This window comes from Meriones unguiculatus, chromosome 3, assembly GCF_030254825.1.
Source record: "Meriones unguiculatus strain TT.TT164.6M chromosome 3, Bangor_MerUng_6.1, whole genome shotgun sequence".
NCBI lineage: Eukaryota > Metazoa > Chordata > Mammalia > Rodentia > Muridae > Meriones > Meriones unguiculatus.
This window is the reverse complement of record NC_083351.1, coordinates 96,461,769-96,480,735: the sequence shown is the minus strand read 5'-3', so window position 1 is coordinate 96,480,735 and position 18,967 is coordinate 96,461,769. Positions and strand designations below refer to the sequence as shown.

The window sequence follows — 18,967 nt, the reverse complement described above, 5'->3', positions numbered from 1 at the left end:
AGGCAGAGACTCCTAGTAGCAGAGGCCATAGAGACTGAAGAGGACACCCTCTAACTAGACTAGTCTTCTATCAAGAGGGAAGGAAATACCAACCCACCCAGAAAAACTTCGACCCAAAATTTACCCTGCCTACAAGATGTGCAGGGACAAAGATAGAGCAGATAGAGCAGAGATTGAGGGAATGTCCACCAATGCCTGTCCCAACCAAAAATCCACCTATCGGAGAGGGCCAAACCCTGATACTATGAATGATATTTTGCTAAGCTTTCAGACAGGGGCCTGATAGAGTTGTCCTCTGCGAAGCTCTACCCAGCAATGCCTCAAAACAGATGCTGAGATTCACAGCCAAACATTGGGTGATGCACAGGGAGTCTTTTGGAAAAGTAGGAGGAAAGAAAAAAGAACCTGGAGGTGACAGGATTGCCACAAGAAGACCAACAGAGCCAACCAACCAGGGCCAAGAGGGGCTTGCTGAGGCTGAAGTATCAACTAGGACCATGCACAAACTGGATCTAGATCCCCATTTAAGGTGTAGCCAATGGGCAGCTTAAGCTTCATGTGGGTCCTCAAATAAGGGAACCACATTTGACATGGACTCTCTTGCCAGCTTTTGATCACTTTCCCCTAACGAGACTGCCTTGACACTCCACAGAGGAAGAGGATGTGCTTAGTTCTGATGAGACTTGATGAGTGGGGGTGGATGGGAGCAGGCACTCCCCTTTTCTGAGGAATAGGGAATGGGGGAGGAAGGAAGGAAGAGAGGGTGGAACTGGGAGTCAAGGAGGGATGGTGCTAAACCAGGATGTAAAGTGAATGAAATCATAATAAATGGACACAATGAAGAAATATGCTTTTGTGAAATGAAGAAAGCTATTATGCCATACTCATGAGAAAGGGTAGGAAGGTAGGTAATTTTTACTGAGTCCCAGAGGCAGATAAAATAGTCAGAAGGGCTAGCTAGATAAATCATCACATGATAAAGTGAATAGTCTGAGAATATTAAATATACAAAGATTAAATAATACTAGCCTGGAAGATGGGAGGGATGATGGTATTAGAACATGGGCCCTGTGTTGTTCAAGATGTAGTTATAATAAAATTTGGGAATCAGGTATACAGCACAAGGTTTAAAATAAACTAAACCAAAGCCCAAATAAACAGGCAGCCTGAAGCGCATCATGTCCAAGTTACTGGAGAGAAACAAGCCCAGTTGTCAAAAAAAGAAAAAAGAGGAGAAAAGGGAAAAAATAAAGGCAAAGAAGAGGCATGTAAGCTGAAAAATATCAAATCAGATTGCAGCAACAATTATAATACACATGTATTATACATGTATATAATACACTGCTTGTCAACTGAAGGAAGGAGACTTTTGAATCAGAGAAAACAGCCATAAAGCCACATGTTACTTACTAGACTTATTATCAGATTATTAACTAATTTTTCAAACAGACAAAGAGAAGCTGAAAACAAGATGGAAAAAGGGTCGCCAGCAAGTTCAGCCCCAGAGGGCTGCAAGCACGATGTTGCCATTAGAGAAGGCAGACTTCAGTGGACAAGTGCTCTTGAACGGGAGAGAGCTTTGCGTTAGCTGGTGTATGACCTACTTTTTCTCTCCTAGGGTGAAGTCTGTTTTTGCGCTTTCATCATTGTCCTAAAGGAGGTGGCTGGCTGGGTGGCATCACGCTACTCCTGTGAGAGGCAGGAGGTGACGACACTCCGAGGAAGATTTCTTCTGACATTTTCTAGCATTCTCAAAGATGAGCTTTGTTTGGGAGATGTTTTCTTGTGCTATTTCTGGTCAGAGTTACTGTTTTGTAGTATAGAGAGGTAAGTCCCTTCCACACAGCTTGGGGGCCATCTAACAATAACTGTGCTTATTATTAACATGGTCATCACAATAATTATTTCTTTACTGGCCCTGAGCATCTTGGAGGGGATGGAGTGGCTTCACAGAGCAGAGGAGAGGAAGCAGAAATGCCTATGTTTTGGCAGCAACTACTTACTAAACGTGTTCATGTGGCCTGTACTGGGTTTCGTGGGAGGCCAAATAGACTTACTATATGTTAGGGGAAGCAGTAATGAGATAAAAAGGTCAAAAGTGTATGCTACAACTATGTGGCATGGGTCTGGAGCCCCATAACGCTCATCACAGAACTGGTGGAGATCCCAAGGTCTCTGGGGCTGGCGGCTGAGCCCATTTCTCTGGGCAAGAACTTGAAAGTGAGTGTCCTGAGGGAAGTGGGAGGGAGAAGTCCTGGGGGAGGCAGTGGCAAGCAGCAGGTGGGAGGGAATGGCGGGGAGAAGCTTCAGTGGGACCTTGTAAAAAAAAATTCTTGACGCGGTTCAGAGCAAGTTGCTGAATAAACGTGCTCACGTTTGAGGGGTCAACAGAAAGGAGCTGTGTAACATGCTCATTCAAGTGTGTGTGCACTGCATGCTTCTCTATCTTTTATCAATCCAGCTATGGAATGCCAACCACTCTGGCTTCCTTGTGCTGCACATTCTGCTCTGCGCAGAAGTCGATGACAAGGACAAAGTTCCAGGGACAAAAGTATCACTGGCCAGAATTTACAGCATTAGTAGTTTTTCTTATTTTTGTGACCAAACACCTAATAAAAACAACTCGAGAGGGTATATTTTGATCCACAACTTAGTAGAGTGCAAGTCCATCATGGCAAGGGAGGTACAGTGGTGGGAGCAGTAAACCAGGAGGCTGCTGGGAAAAACACTTAGCTGGCTTTCTCAAACTCCCTTTCTAGTTCAGTCCAGAGCATGTGATGGTGTTAACTGCAGTCCAGATGGGTTTTCTGTCTTCTGCTAAACAGACTTGGACACACCATTGTAGATACACCCAGAGCTCTGCCCATCAGTGCCTGAATGCTTCTTATTCCGAGCAAGTTGAAAATCAGCACTACAGCTAACCATCACACTTGCCTCTCTGCCTGACTTCCTTTTGGAAAACAGCTTACTTTAATTCACAGCAAGAACTTCACGCTGGCATCCCCAGCATCAACACTGCCCTTGGCATTTAGGTTTGCAGAAAGTTAACAGTTGGTGGCATTCTGCACATTTTTGTAAGTTCAGTATTTAATTAACAAGTAAATGCTAATCCCATCAGCTCTTATGCACCTGGTAGGTTTTCCAGGGCCCAGAGAAGGAGCAGCCAGGTAGTAGCACCATCTCACCATGACCACCATAGAATATCTGGAATATACACAATTTTCCGTTCTATTTGAAGGGCATCGTACAATACACATGTAACCCTTTCTAAGCCAGCTAGGCATGAATGTTTTTGCCCCTGACAGTTAAACAACCATTACATAATTCTAAAAACACCAAAAGAACTCATTACTTGGATGAGGATTTCTTTCTGAAGTTACAACTGGTTACTGAGGAGTCTTATTCAAGAGCAAATACCCTAATTTGCATTTTCCTGAAGATGAGGCTGTTGAACACTTTGAAGGTATTTATTAGCCATTTTGTTTCCTCTTCTGAGAACTGCCTATTCAGTTCACTGACCAATTTATTGACAGCAGCTTTGTATTTTTTTGTGTTCAATTTGTACGTTTTGTACATTCTGTATTTTAATTTTCTATCTTAACTATAGTTGACAAGGATTTTATCTTATTCTATAGTCTGTCTGTTTCCTCTGCTAATGGTTTTCTCATATGCAATTTCCTATAATGACATTTGTCAATTCTTGGCTTCCTCCCTGTTCTACTGGAGTCCTGTTTCATAAATCTGTATCTATGCCTACGGCTTGAAGTGTTTCTTTGTTTGTTTGTTTTTTGTTTTTGTTTAAGAGTGTTGATGCATTTTGAGTTGATTTTTGGATAAGGCAAGAGACCTCACTCTAGTTGGAATGGATGTCAAGAAAACAAATGACAACACATGCTAGAGCGGATGTGGAGAAGGAAGAAACCTTATTCATTGATGGTGGGATTGTGAACAGGTGCAGCCAACATGGAAATCAGTGTAGAGGTTTTTCAGAACACTAAAAATAGAACTACCATATTACCCAGCTACACTCCTTCTGGGCATACACCCAGGGAGCTCTATATCTTACCTAAGAGATATTTGCACAGCCATGTTTATTGGCGTTCATAAAAGAAAGGAAATGAAATCAGCCTGGGTATCCAAAAATGTAGGAGTGAATAATGAAAAGGTGAAATATGCACAATGACATTTTATTCAGCTATAAATAAAAATAAATTATGAAATTTGAAGGAAATACGATGTATCTGAAAATTATATTAAGCAAGGTATCCCAGACTCAGAAACACAAATACCACATGATCTCTTCCACATGCAAATTAAGAGATATTACGTTACTTTTTGAGACAGGGTCTTATTATGTGACCTCGACTGTCCTGGAACTCAGGCTGGCCTTGAACTTGTAGTGATTCTCCTTGTCTCTGCCTCTCAAAGCTAGGCCTGTGGGTATGCATTTACCTGGGTTGAGGGTATAGGCCTTGGAACTATGAAAGGAGCATGTGTTGGGGCAGGGATTTTTAAAGAATGGTTTTGGGGCAGGTAAAATACATGAAACATGAAAATGGAAAGGAAAGGATAATACTGGGGATGGAAGGGTTCAAGTGAGGGGAGACATGAGGGAGGCGAGCAAGGAGGAGGATAATCCAAAACAAACGTATGTATGGAAATGCACAGAGGGAATTCATTCAGTTTTGTATAATAATTTAAAAAGTAAATAAAAAAGAGAAATGTTTTCAAGTTTAGCCTTTGCAATCCCTAGCATCCCAATCAGTCTTCTGAGGGGGAGGCAGATACTGGTTCATTCGAAGCTTTGAAATTTTCTCAGAAGCACCAGAGCGTCACAGAGAACTTGCTAGCTAGTGGCAAGTAGGTATCAGGGCTTGGGGAGCCCCCAGGAAGGGCGGTGGTAATGAGGAACTATCAATTTCATCTTGATAGAACTTGGGGTCCACAGTCTAGAAAGAGGAGGGATCAAGAACCTTGTCATTAATAATAAAGAGTCTCTGAGGCCAAAAAAAAGGAGGCGTGAGAAAAATCATACTAGTTCCTGAAAAGTAACAGAGTTCCTCCATGTCTGTCATCCATGTCAAAGACAAACATGGCTTCTTAGGCCCAAGGTGTATACTGTTGTTTTTAGAACAGGGCTGGGTTTGTAGTGGAGCCACAGGATGCATCTAGTGTTGAAAACCAGAGAAAAGGCTGAAGAGGGGGTAAAAGGAAGGGAGAGAGTGAGTCTGTGCGCTTTTCCACGCAGGGAAGGCTATGGATCATGAAAAAAAAAGGCATATTCTCGTAGTAATCATTCTTGTATTATTTTGCCTACATATAAGACTGTGTACCATGTGTATGCCTCATGCTCATCTTAGGTAGCCTCTCCTGTTTTCACTTGTGTCCAGTGAATAGGAAAAAAACATTGGCTTATCTTCTGCCTTCTTATTGGTTTCACGGCCAGCTAGCAACACTTGCTTATTTTAATATGCAACCATAAATGAAGAGATAATTTTCATATCCCAATCTAGTGTTTAGCTAGCATATAAGTTATAAAACTGTACAATGGTTGGCTTCAAATGCAAATACATAATATTTTTTTCATCTTTAGGTTCCAACGTTTTATATCTTCAAATAGATTTTAAAAGGTGTATTTAAAAATATTTTAATTTTCCTTTGCATGAAAACATCATACTTACATTCACTGCTACAAGTATTCTGAGACTCAGAGATGATTTAGAAACACTTGATAGAAACAGATTAGCAAAAACATGATTGACACCAACATTTATTTTCTGGGTGCAATGGTTCACATCCATTTCCCCAGCTATTTAGAAGGCTCAAGTAAGAGGATTTTAAGTTTGAGGCCAATCTGGACTACAGATTGAGGCCTCATCTCCAGGAAACAAACAAACAAACAAACAAACAAACAAACAAACAAAAAAGGCATCCAACATTGTAATAATGGTCAAATGAGTGTCTTGGTTGTCCATGAGATACCTCAATTTACATCTGAGGCTATCTGTACCATTGGCCTCTTTGGCCCATTAGCAGCCTTTAGGGTGCTAGAAACCACAGTTCTTCAAATACCAGTAGATGATCAACTTGCTCCTGAAAAACTGAAGTAAGCCATTTCAACACAATGAAAGCACTTCCCCAAAAAGATCTGTATTTGAAGCACCTACCAAAAGCTGTCCAGCGAAGCAGACAAAGAGGATGAAGGTGAGGGAGAGAAATGCAGCTCCAAAGGAGAAGCCGAGGATGGATGTTCTACCAGGAGATAAAAAGCAACAGGTTAGTGTAGAGGTCAAGTGTGTGACTCCAGACAGTACCAGTGACACTTTTTGCTCAGCTAGGACTTTATTACATCAGGACTTCAACTCTCAATAATTATTTCTGAGAAATGAAAAAAGAGGAAAAACAACCCAGATGAATGTACGTCCTTGAAAAAGTGTTGACAGCCATGATGGAGCAACACACTGTCCCACGGCACTAGTGGCTTATGGAAGAAAGGACCATTTCTATGTGATTATTCTATGCTCCATTTGTCCAAACCTTCCCCTGAGTGATTCCTTCCTGCTATTGGTGTCCTAGAACTGACTGTTTCTATGGATGCCACCATGACTGCTTGGATGAGCATCTCATCCAACCCTTAAAACTCGTGTCCTGGGGACACTGAATCTCCAATTCTCCTCCATACCTCCCACCCAGATTCAATTTTATTCAACGTGGACACAGACAAGTGTCTCTTGATCTTCTAGGATTTCATAGGGCAGTCCATGCACAGACTTGATCATATGAACATGAAAGCAACCTGCGACCACATGAAAAGCATGTCAACTAAGTTAGATCTGCCCAGACAGCTTTCAGGCTCACACATAAGACTGTATGTTGTGGCTGCGGAGAAAGCTCAGTGGATGAAACACTTACTTCTAAGGATGAAGACTAGTGTTAGCACCCTCAGGACTTGCATACTAAACCAGGTGGGTAAGGACACCCACTTTAGCACTCAGAAGGGAGAGTCAGTGGGATCCAGGGCAAGGTGGCTGATCAGACTAGCTGCACTGGTAGTTTCAGGTTCAACAAGATATCCTTTCTTAGTAAAGTGGAAAGTCAACATCTGACCTTCACAGGCATGTACCTCCAGGGCAGTGCATGCACGCGAGTGCGTGCACACACACACACACACACACACACACACACACACCATACACAAATACATATGGTAAAAGGAAATTTATATATTTCTGAGTGGTATTTTAAGTAATTAAAGAATTCAAAATCTTAAAAATGTCATTAAATACCATTTGAGAATTCAGGACTATGAGAAGCATATAAGCACCATGAACAACTGAAGATGAAATTCAAATGGAACATCCAAGGAGAGGTAGGCTGTAATCTGAGGCCACCATGGAAGCTTGCGCCAATGCAACTGGCTAGAAACAGAGAAGAAAGAAGAAGTACCGCTGAAGAGCAGAGAACCCTCCAGACGACAAGGGAGGAACCAGAAGAATCACATACAAATGACTAAATAAAACCGTGAGCACCTTCCAAGAGCATACCCTGAGCCCCGGGAAGAGCAACAAAGCAAGCAGTTGGTGTGCTGGGCTACACTTAAGCCCTCACGGTGGCACAATCTCTCCACCCTTGACACCCTTGTCAAGCCGACACTGGGGCACTGAATCACGGTGCTTTCAAAAAAGGCCCTTATGAGATTGTATACGTATTTCAAATCTAGACTGTCGACAGGCATCATGGGCTATCAAGCTTCTACTATACAAAAAGGAGTGAGATGGGATCTCAGGGTTACTTAGAATCTACCAGATGCTAAACTATATGCTCTCTAAATTCCCTTATCAACAGCACTATCCCATCATAGACCACCCCAGGCCTTATTTCCTGGTCAGCAGCCAGCAAAGATCCTGGCTACCAGCCCTCTGCCGGAATCTACCAAACACTGTCAGAATCTCCTCCATAGGGGAGGGCTTGTATGTAGTCTGCATCTCACAGGTAGCAAGCAGCCATAATTAAGTAGATCCCCTCCACAAAACAGACATGAATGTACAAGGGAATCTTGCACTATGAGGGGATAAAAAATATCTATTTTTATTTACTTGTTTGATTCTAATTTGTTCATCTCTTCCGGCCTCCCTAAATCGGAAACAGTTAAATGTTTGAAAGATTTACTCTATTGTAATATAAGAAAAAACACTAACCTCTACCATTCACTTACTTCATTAGCTATATTTCACATATCTTAATATGTGAGCTGTTACTGTTTAAACATTTAAAATTTTCTCTTATTATTTTTTAGTGGACTTGTGGCTTATTCACAGACAAATAGTCTAAGATCAAAATTCACAGGGATATTTTTAGATTTTTAGAAATTTAGATATTGTTATTTCTTATTGGATTTTTGGATTGATTAATTTCAATCTTTATCATATCTTTTGAGGGCTTTATTAAGTTTGTATATATTGGTCAACATTTCATGCAAAGTTGGATAAACTGTGTTTTGTAGTTTGGTTTAGTGTTCCATGAAAAAGTCATCAAGAAGCTGATAATTTCACTCCAATATTCATCCTTGTCTTTAGAACAAGGGGTAGAGCATATTTATTTTATCCAAAGGTGCTTTGCAAGCTGCCAAGGGAGAAAAACATTCATAATCCTACCTGGATGTACAGCCTATGAGCCACAATAGCGACCAGTGTCACATGAATCTTGGGGGGTAATCAACAGCTGTCTGATTGGACTTGAGCCCACTCACTAGGAGAGAATTCAACTGAAACCTACCCAACTTTCAGTTTGATGGAGAGGTCACAGAGGCAAACTTATTCACATCATTTTCCTAAATCCTTATAGCAGGGAACACTAGCACACAGGCCATTATTCCTCATACAGGCATTTATCTCTTCTAAGGTTGTTATGTGCTGACTGCCTATATGCCTCAGCACTCATATGTTAAGATCTTATTACCAAGGCAATGGCATTGGATATGGGCCCATTGGGATGTGAGTAGATCATCCAAGTGGAGATAGTCTCCAACCATAAGAGGTTTCTCATCAGAACCTATCCATGCTGTCACCCTCACAAAAGGCTTCTGCTGTCTAAGACCCTGTAAGATAAATTCCTGATGTTTACAAGACATGAAGTCTATGGCACTTTGTAACAGAAGACACCTGGAAACAAGAAATACCATGAGTCAGAGTAGTGGTTGGTCAAAAGCTCTTAATTACCACCCTTTATCCAGTCTGTTCTTTCAAAAGCATGCTCCAGCCCATTAAGCATACCAAGATGTTTGTGTAACTTAATCAATTTTAATTAACATTCTTGTTGCAAGGCTGTTTCTTTTAAACACATGAATATAATTGATTTATATACTCACTGAAAAGTAAATTTGACTCTTCCTTGCCATGAAGCAAGGAAAATGACACCTTTTAGTGATGATGTTTGACTTTGGCACTTTAATCAGGGGTATTGTTACATTCATGGAAAGGGCTGACTGGAGAACAAGTCCTTCTCCCTTCTATGATTTTGCCTTCATGAAAGAAAGGTGACTCTAACAAAGACAGAGGCACTCATTTTGGGGGAGAAAAACTGAAGGAGGGCACTCTCCCAAAGCCCACAGTTCATCCTTATTATAAGCTATTGCATTGGATAAACATGGAGGCTTTTATCTGGAATTTAACTCAATGTGGTAAGAGCAATGCCCTCTCTTCCTATTCACCCTGACTCATCCCTCCAAGGAAGACTCTTCCACTCTATTCAGATTCTCTGAATGGGATTCATCAGGGACAATAATGGAGGGGACAGAATACTTAATTACAAGTTATCATGAAATAACTGGAAGTCTCCTTTGTAAATGCTACAACTTCAAAATAAAAGGGACTTCAGTAGCAACCAAAAACAAAAAGAAGTGAAGGTCCAGGAGAGGGAAAAGCATTCACATAGTCTTTGCCACAGTAGCTGGCTCTCTGATGATTATACTCAGCTTTGACGTCTTCAAAAGGCTTGAAGGTCCTCAAATATCAGAAAGGGAGAAAAGGATTGTCATTGGCTAGCAAAGTTTACCTTCATGGATAAAAACTTTGAATTTCCCAGCATGTTTTATTCCCAGGAGAGTGTACAGTCTTTCTCATTCTAACTCCCACTAACGCCAACCTTTCCATAGAACTAAGTCTACTCAAATAATGAATTTTTCAGATTGTATCTCAATGTAACTTTTTCCAGGGTTTTAAAGCTCACAAACTTCCTTCCTCCCCTGCACACCCACATCCTTGGTATAAAAACAATGAGACCCAGAACCCACATTTTCCCTCAAATCTGTCCCTTCCACGGGATGCTTTATCTTTGCAAAATGGTAGGCTCTTCTGGTTTCTCAAATGAAGCACATGCACAAAACTCCACAAAACAACTCTCTGATAATTTTCCTATCTAATCAAGCAGCAAGAACCATCTGCATCACTCTTTACAGTATAGCTCAGAAGTGAACCATTTTTTAAAAATCCCATTCAGTGCCACCTCCATGAAAACCACCACACCTTACTGGTTCTTGCTTCTTCCCCTCACGGCCAACAGCAAACACATCACCCCAGAGCACAGCCAGATCATGACCTCTGCTTCAAATCTCTATGGCTTCTCAAAGCTCTGGGGAAGATGTTCAGAGTTCTTATGGTGGGCTGCAGTACAAGAGCCCCCAAAGCCTGCCTGGACACCGCTTTTCCCAACTCATAATATGCCTGTTCTCCTGAGGTGTGCTTTAGTTTTTGGTAACTCACCAAAGCATACTGCCTCTGCCATAGTTATTCCTTATTACTGATGCCAAGGAAATCAAGTCTATTTCTACTAGGTATGAATGATGCTGCTTTCACATTATTTTCTGTTATTTTCCTCTTTTGAGATGACACTAAAAATGGCCTTTTGAAAAGATTATTAAAAAATTACTGAAAACATATCTTTAAATGAGTAAGGAAATTGACAGAGTCTAAGTAGAAATAATAGTGCTAAGGCTGTAATTCTGCTATTAAATTTTCTTAAGTAAAGTATCATTATTATTAGCTTAGCTTGTGATAATGAAACACAAGATATCTAACTAAACATTATTAATAAAACTTATCCTTGCTTCAAGAATTTTCATAATGCCTGGTTTAATATAATCATTGAGTTTGACAGATGATTTGAATAAAATAATTGAAACATGCAAAAATGCTTCATGTTTGATTATTATTTGATCTTTCAAAGTGCTATTTGTAATAAAATTGTACATATACAGTATAGACCAAGTAGCAAAACAACCTGCAAAAGAGGATTCAATTGATAATTTAATTACTTCTATTCAAATCCTGAGACTAGAGTCAGTTCCAAAAATTTGGCCGGTAAAAACAAGGTCCTAGAGTCAGATGGAAGGGGAGGACGACCTCCCTATCAGTGGACTTAGGAACAGGGAGGAGAAGAGGGAGGGAGGGTGGGATACAAAGTAAATAAATTATAATTAATTTAAAAAATAAAAATAAAAAAAAATAGGAAAAAAGAAGGTCCTAGAAACTCTTCCAGAAAAATGCTTCCTTCCACTGACCATTTCCAAGTTAAAAAAAATCCTCTGTTAGTCATTAATTCCCTCACTCACCCGCTCCTATTCACCACTTGCCTTTTTTGGTAAACAAACAAACTAACAGGTAGTAGATGTAATTACCTTGATTTGTCATTTATCCAATATCTACAATTATCAAACTGTCAGTGTCCCATATGTATGTATAATTATCACTTAGTAATTAAAATACAAAAATTATAAATACAGAATCATGAATTCATACATTATGAAGAAGATGTAGTCTCACTCTAAGACAACAAAGTTAGAAAACAGGTAAGGGCATGTCAGCAAGAGTGAGATGTAGAAATTTCAATAAAAATGCTTAACACAGATTAGGTAAGAAATAAAATTACTAGGTCCAGGAATGGCATCAAACACTGATGGTTACTGATGCTTGATAAACCTAAGAGAACCAGGGGCTGTGATTAATATCTATCAAATTAGGGTTGCACCCATGAATTTGGTTAATTGAGAGGCAGAATTGAGACTGTTTTTTAATGAAGTCAGGGGCTATGAAGTGCTAAACTACCAGAGAGAGGAAAGCAACCCGAAAATCCCAATCTCATTCCATTCCAGGGACATTGTTGGAAGTCCCCATGACCTACTAAGTAAAAAAAATGTCCATCTAGGGATGTAACCAAAGATGGTACCCTGAGCAGGTGAGTACCAGAGGTACTTGGCACTAAAAGCCACCTCACAGTGATACATTTATAATAAACAAATGAATGACGTAACTGTGAACCAGAGCCCTCACTACGAAATCATATAAAATAGAAACAGTGAAAGGAGACACCTCCATGAGATAGTCAACGGATTAAAATTCATAATGCATGCATTTATGAGCCATAAGTAATGGAATGAAACCAGCAATATTATCACTGATAAAAGAAACGAGTGTTCAAATTCAACAGACAAATATAGAACTGTATGTATTAAAAGTCATATTTTCACAGTAACTCAGTAAACACACCTGTAACTGGAATTATGAAAGTAAAGTGGTTGTCAAATTAATCTAAATGTAGCACAAACATTCAAAGCAGTGGAGCCTGAGGGAAAAAACTTTATAGCTTTCAGCCCAAAATGGAAACGTGATGCAGCTCTGGGATGGATGGGAAGCAATGGGTATGGAGTTGTGTCCTTTGTAGACACGTGGTTCATGAGCTCAGCAAAGACAGGAAAGGCTGCACTCAAGCACTTAGGTTTATACAGACAGATGCACCTCTGTCCCAAGAAACTGGAAGAGACAAAGGCTTTTAAAGGATGCAGAGAAGGCAGATTTCTTGCAAAGGCATGCAATGAGACTGCAATACAGAGAACGGGATGAATCCATGCTTCAGAGTCAGTAAAAGAATCAAAAAATTTTATTAATCCTTTAAAAGTTAGGAATATGAATCAAAATAAAAGAAGCTAACACAAGATCACATGGTAGAGATGAGGACTCTCATAAACAAAAACAATAAAAATATAAATTGAATAGTATCACATCAATATGAATTAAGACTGAACAAATTAAGAAGATAATTTAGGAAGCACATCTAAATCCACACAGTTCCCAGAGAAAAGATCACATCTGTAGTGTACCAGTTATAGGCTTAGTATTTGAAAAAGTTTGTGCTGTGGACATTGAGGTGTTTGTGAACATTACTCTCTGTTCTTCTTTGTATGTTAAAAACATTCAAAAGCAAACATCATTTCAATAGAAATAAACAGGGGTACTACCAAAAAAAAAAAAAAAAAAAGGTGAAGAAAAAAGGCAATGCAACAAGAGCTTTGAGACAGGCAGAGGACCTGGAGCCTGGCTGCAGGAGCCTTCGTCTGGGCTTGCCTCTGACAACACCAGCAGAAAAGGTGCCATATGTGGCTCTTGTTCAATGGCCGACTTGTTGATCAAAATAAAAACAAGCACGTGATGAAGCTTCAGAGAGTGGACTTTCCTCAGGCTCATCACGATGTCGTAGAATACAAGAGACAGGAAAATTAAAGCCAACAGTGCAAGACGACAGGGTGTCATGTAACGTCCTCTTTTTGAATTTGTGAGAGTGCTTACTTGCATTCTCTTTATTAAAACTGAGAACAATGAACTTTTTTTTTTCCTTCAGTCTCTTGTCTTCTTTGGGGATGTTTTTTAAAACAGCCATTCATGTTTTCGACTTCTTCCAGCGGTGATAGCCCGTTCATCACTCAGGATGTGGGTCATAAAGAGGCTCATGCAATGGACAGAGGCAGGAAAATAGTTGAATTTATGTACTCAACAGTAGTGAGGAGGCCCTGGCTCCAGGGCAATCATGATTTCACCAACATGCCTCTGCTCCCTGGTGGTCTAAGTAGAGGACAGCCATTTCTCTCATATACCAGCTGCTGCAGGCCTGGTACTAGAAAGAAATTTAATTTGTTGGCAGTTTTGAACGGAAGGCTGATCAGCTGACAGTGTAGAATTTCACCGAGGATTTCTTTTTCTTTCTTTCTTTCTTTTTTTTTTTTTAAAGCAGAGAAGAAGGGTGCCTTTGGCCCATGTCTGCTGATGCTAATTTGTGAAAAAGGAGGAAATCTGGTGGGAATCTCTCCAAAACTGGAGAGATAGCTGAGGAACTCTACATATGAATAATGCCTTGCCTTGCTATTACTCCTATAAATGACAGTGTTTTGGCTCAGTGCCCAGGATAAAAATCTTTGCTGTATAGAGGGGAAGACAGCACTTGCTTCTAATTGCTAAGCATCTTCCTCAGGGAAAAAAAATGCCACTCAGTCTAAGGAGGTTGGCTGCCCACAGATCCTGGCTGCACTGTATGGGATAGATTGAATCCTGGTAGATTAAAAATGCCTTTTTCCCTCTCCTACAAAATAGTCAGTGGAAAGAGAAAAATCCATTTCAAAATCCATTTATATCTATCCATTTATTATAAGAATGATGAGTTTCTTAAAACTTTCTTTAAACTATAAAATGAGAGTCATCATCTTTGGAGACAGCCAGGTGAAGAAAGTGTGAGAGGAAGGATCCTCAGGAACCAGGGTTTTTAGGTGGAAGTTGACTGCAGCTATCCCACAGTTTCAGCACATCTCCTAAATGATGTTAGGTTACCTCTTTAGAGAGAAGATTGTCACAGAAACCTTTGTCAATGCTCTATTGATGCCCAGTAGGGATAGCCATTTTTCCTCATCAACAGACTGGAATCTATTCCTGCTCTTGGATAAAGACCTAACATTTTAAGCTACCCAAAAACACAAGTGTTAATCCAGCTGGGCCTGTCAATCACCTGAGCAAGGGACCACTTCTTAGGATGACTGGTCCACCTTTAGCCATGCTAAAGAGATCAGAGGAATAATGTACTTTCCCTTCTCAGAAACACAACCCTCAGTATAGTCTCACTTGGTGAGTGCTGGGTTAAGGCTGCCTGATTTTCCTGTAACCTTTTCTTTTCTCCATCTCTTTCTTTCATATACTGGCCAAAGCCCAGACAGTTAGGGTGACCTCACTCTTCCTCTAACGTCCCACTCCACCCAACACTCCTTCCCCACAGTTGCTTACAAATGCATAGGTTTCACGCATCTTCTTTTTCATCATTTTCCTTCAGGAATTCTCCAAGATCTAGAGCTTACCCACCCTGCACATTTCTTTAAAATTCTAATATATTATCTTCAAGCTTTCTTCTAAGTCTGCTCTTAAATTCATTCATTAACGAGTCTAAGACCTCTGAGATGAAACCCCAGTTTTATCAGTTACAATAGAATGAATTTTACCAGTGGGTGGAACCTGAAGGAATCCATTCTCAAGCACGGGACCTGAGTGGCTCAGATGTCCCCTCCTCTTTGTCTCTTAAAACCCCCAGGACTCTATAACAGAGGGTAGATTTAAGACAAAAGTAGGGTACGTAAAACACAGAATGTACAAAAGAAAAATGGGGGACTGGGCATGCCCAGAGCAGTCGCTGCTTTATTCATCCAATGACGCTGTGTGCGCACATACATGTACATGTGCAGGTGTGCTCCGCTGTGTGTGCATGCTCTGGAGGCCAGAGGTTAACATCTGTACTGCTATCCACCTTATTTTCTTGAGACAGAGATTTTCACCTAACCCGAAGCTTGTCATTTTGGCTAGAATAGCTGACCAAAAAGATCCCAGGATGCACTTTGTCTCTGACCCCAACTAGTACTGGCGTTCAAGATCTCAGGATTAACTTGTATCTGGCCCCAAACAGTACTGGGGCTGCAGGATGTATTGCCAGACTGAGTTTTTACTGTTGGGGTTAGGGCTCCAACGTCAGTTCCTCATGCTTGTTAGGTGAGCAGTATCTTCAGCCCCAACAATGTCATTAAAAAATTGGAACGGGCACCTACTGGTCTGGTGATGGGGCATTAATGTGGCACAACATCAGAGCACTCAGCTCACATAGTTACAGCTTTGGGTTTGGTCCCTAGCATTGCAAGAAATCGGCATACCTTGTAATTGAGCTCTTTGTAGATGAAGCATATTGTTCTAAAATTTTTTTGAGATTGGGCATCAGGCAAATACCAAGATCAAGGAATAAATGTCAAATTTATTTATAAAAAATTCTATAAAGATAGTCAGAAATAGCCATATTGAAAAACTGCATGGTACTGGCATAGAAACAGAATGGTGGATCAATGGAATCGGATAGAAGACCCTGAAATAAACCCATGGACATCTGATTTTTGACAAAGATGCCAAAACCATACAATGAAGAAAAGATAGCATCTTCAACAAATGGTGCTGGTCCAACTGGATGTCTACATGTAGAAAAATACAAATAGAACCATACTTATCACCCTGCACAAAATTAAAGTTCAAGTGAATCAAAGACATCAATGTAAAACGAGACACACTAAACCCGTTAGAAGAAAAAGTGGGCAAGAGCCTTGAACTCATTGGCACAGGAGACAACTTCCTGAACAGAACACCAACAGCACAGGATCTAAGAGCAATAATCAATAAATGGGACCTCATGAAACTGAAACGTTTCTGTAAAGTAAAGGACTTTGTCTTCAGAACAAAACATCAGTTTACAGATTGGAAAAGGATCTTCACCAACCCTATATCTGACAGAGGGCTAATATCCAGCATATATAAAGAACTCAAGAAGTTAAACACCAACAAATCAAGTAATCCAACTAAAAAATGGGGTACAGAGCTAAACAGAGAATTCTCAATAGAGGAATATCGAATGGCAGAGAAACAAAGAAATGCTCAACGTCCTTAGTCATCAGGGAAATGCAAATCAAAACGACCCTGGGATTTCACCTTACACCCATCAGAATGGCTAAGATGAATAACTCAAGTAACAACATATGCTGGGGAGGTTGTGGAGAAAGGGGAACCATCCTCCACTGCTGGTGGGAATGTAAACGTGTACAACCACTCTGGAAAGCAATCTGGTGCTTTCTCAGACAACTAGGAATAGTGCTTCCTCAAGATCCAGCTATACCACTCCTAGGCATATATCCAAAATATGCTCAAGTATACAACAAGCACATCTGCTCAACCATGTTTGTAGCAACTTTATTTGTAACAGCCAGAAGCTGGAAACAGTCCAGATTCCCCTCAGTTGAGGAATGGATACAGAAATTATGGTACATCTACACAATGGAATATTACTCAGCAATAAAAAAACAAGGAAATCATGAGATTTGCAGGTAAATGGTGGGAACTGGAAAATATAATCCTGAGTGAGGTATCCCAGAAGCAGAAAGACACACAGGGTATATACTCACTTATAAGTGGATATTAGACATATAATATAGGATAAACCTACTAAAATCTGTACATCTAAGGAAGCTAATCAGGAAGGAAGACTCTGGCTAAGATGCTCAATTCCCATCCAGAAAGGCAAAGAGGATGCGCATCCAAGGAGGGAGAAAACAGGGAACAGGACAGGAGCTTACCACAGAGGGCCTCTGAAAGGCTCTACCCTGCAGGGTATCGAGGCAGATGCTGAGACTCATAGACAAACTTTGGGAACAGTGCAAAGAATCTTATGAAAGAAGTGGGAGAGAGTAAGACCTGGAGAGGACAGGAGCTCCACAAGGACAGCAACAAATTCAAAAAGTCTGGGCACAGCGGTCTTTTCTGAAACTGACACTCTAGCCAAGGACCACTCATGGAGATGGCCTGAAACCCCTGCACAGAGGTAGCCTATGGCAGTTCAGTGTCCAAGTGGGCTCCATAGTAATGGGAACAGGGACTGTCTCTGACATGAACTGATTGGCCTGCTCTTTGATCACCTCCCCCTGAGGGGGGAGCAGCCTTGCCACAGAAAAGGACAATGCTACAATGTTGAGACCTGATAGACTAGAATCAGAGGGAAGGGGAGGAGGATCTCCCTTATCAGTGGACTGGGAGAGGGACATGGATTGAGAAAAGGGAGGGTGGGATTGGGAGGGGAGGAGGGAGGGAGGTACAGGAGAATACAAAGTGAATAAACCATAACTAATAAAAATGAAAAAAATTAAAAAAATCCTATATTATCACTAAGCCTTAACCACCAAAATCTGTGCTCCCTCTCCATTGCTGTGATATGATGAATGACCCCTCTGTTTGTAAATTAGCATCCTTGCATAGGCTCTAAATCCACCCAGGCTCCAGTGGGGAGAGGCACACCAGCTTAGAATCCCAACAGGGATGGGCTGGTGAACTTACTTTGGCAATACAAGGATCTGTACCATGAAGATGCAGAGAAAGATGAGGCAGGCACAGGTCACGTAGTACTTGAATGCGGGCAGTGCAGTGGCTCGGTACTGAGGAGGAGAAGAGCGCTGTGAGACACGGTTGATTGTTGCTTTGAGAAGAGCTGCACATAGCTACACTGCAGCCCAGTTGTACCTGGGACAGGATGATGCTTGTGAATTGCAGATTTCGGCAGAAACAAGCTATGGCTGCTCATCTCAGGCAGTCAGAGCATCTTTCCTCCGAATGAACTGCAAGTGACTTACAAAGGCTGCAATGAATCATTGTAAATGCTGGAATCCCACTTAAATGTAACGGAGTCAAGCCGCTGAGGAAGGAAATGCCGGGAGGAGAGCTGAGTGGAAGGACTCAGTGGATCTTGCTTGTGTCCTAGTTTCCATACTCTCCTATTATTTGGAGAAACGGAATGACTTTCCAAATAATGACACTTTTATACAGTGCCAAGAACATATATGCAGCATCTGCAGCAACAATATATGCGTCCACTACACCTCAACATTTCGTTCCGTTATTTACCTCAGTGCTACTTAAACTGTTGGATGAAGATAGGAGACAAAATGGCTGTGGGATTGGTTCTGAGGCTGGCACAGGGAATCTGCTTTGTCTTGTCCAGCGCCATCAGGGCTTCTATCTACCACACAGGACCATTGCTCTGGTTTGCTCAGGAACACAAAGCCAGATACCACTGCAGCCAT

General features: G+C 40.9%; 1 protein-coding gene across 2 annotated transcripts in view; it reads right to left on the bottom strand.

Annotated features, from left to right (window-relative positions):
* The window catches only part of Adcy2 (adenylate cyclase 2), a 368,926-nt gene that overhangs the window by 60,858 nt on the left and 289,101 nt on the right, over positions 1–18,967 (bottom strand). For both annotated transcript variants that reach the window (XM_021641274.2, XM_060380366.1), the window contains exons 14-15: positions 18,225–18,322; positions 6,168–6,252 (exon numbers count right to left, since the gene is read on the bottom strand). In XM_021641274.2, the coding sequence (XP_021496949.2) occupies positions 6,168–6,252; positions 18,225–18,322 (183 nt within the window). The remainder of the gene's footprint in view (positions 1–6,167; positions 6,253–18,224; positions 18,323–18,967) is intronic.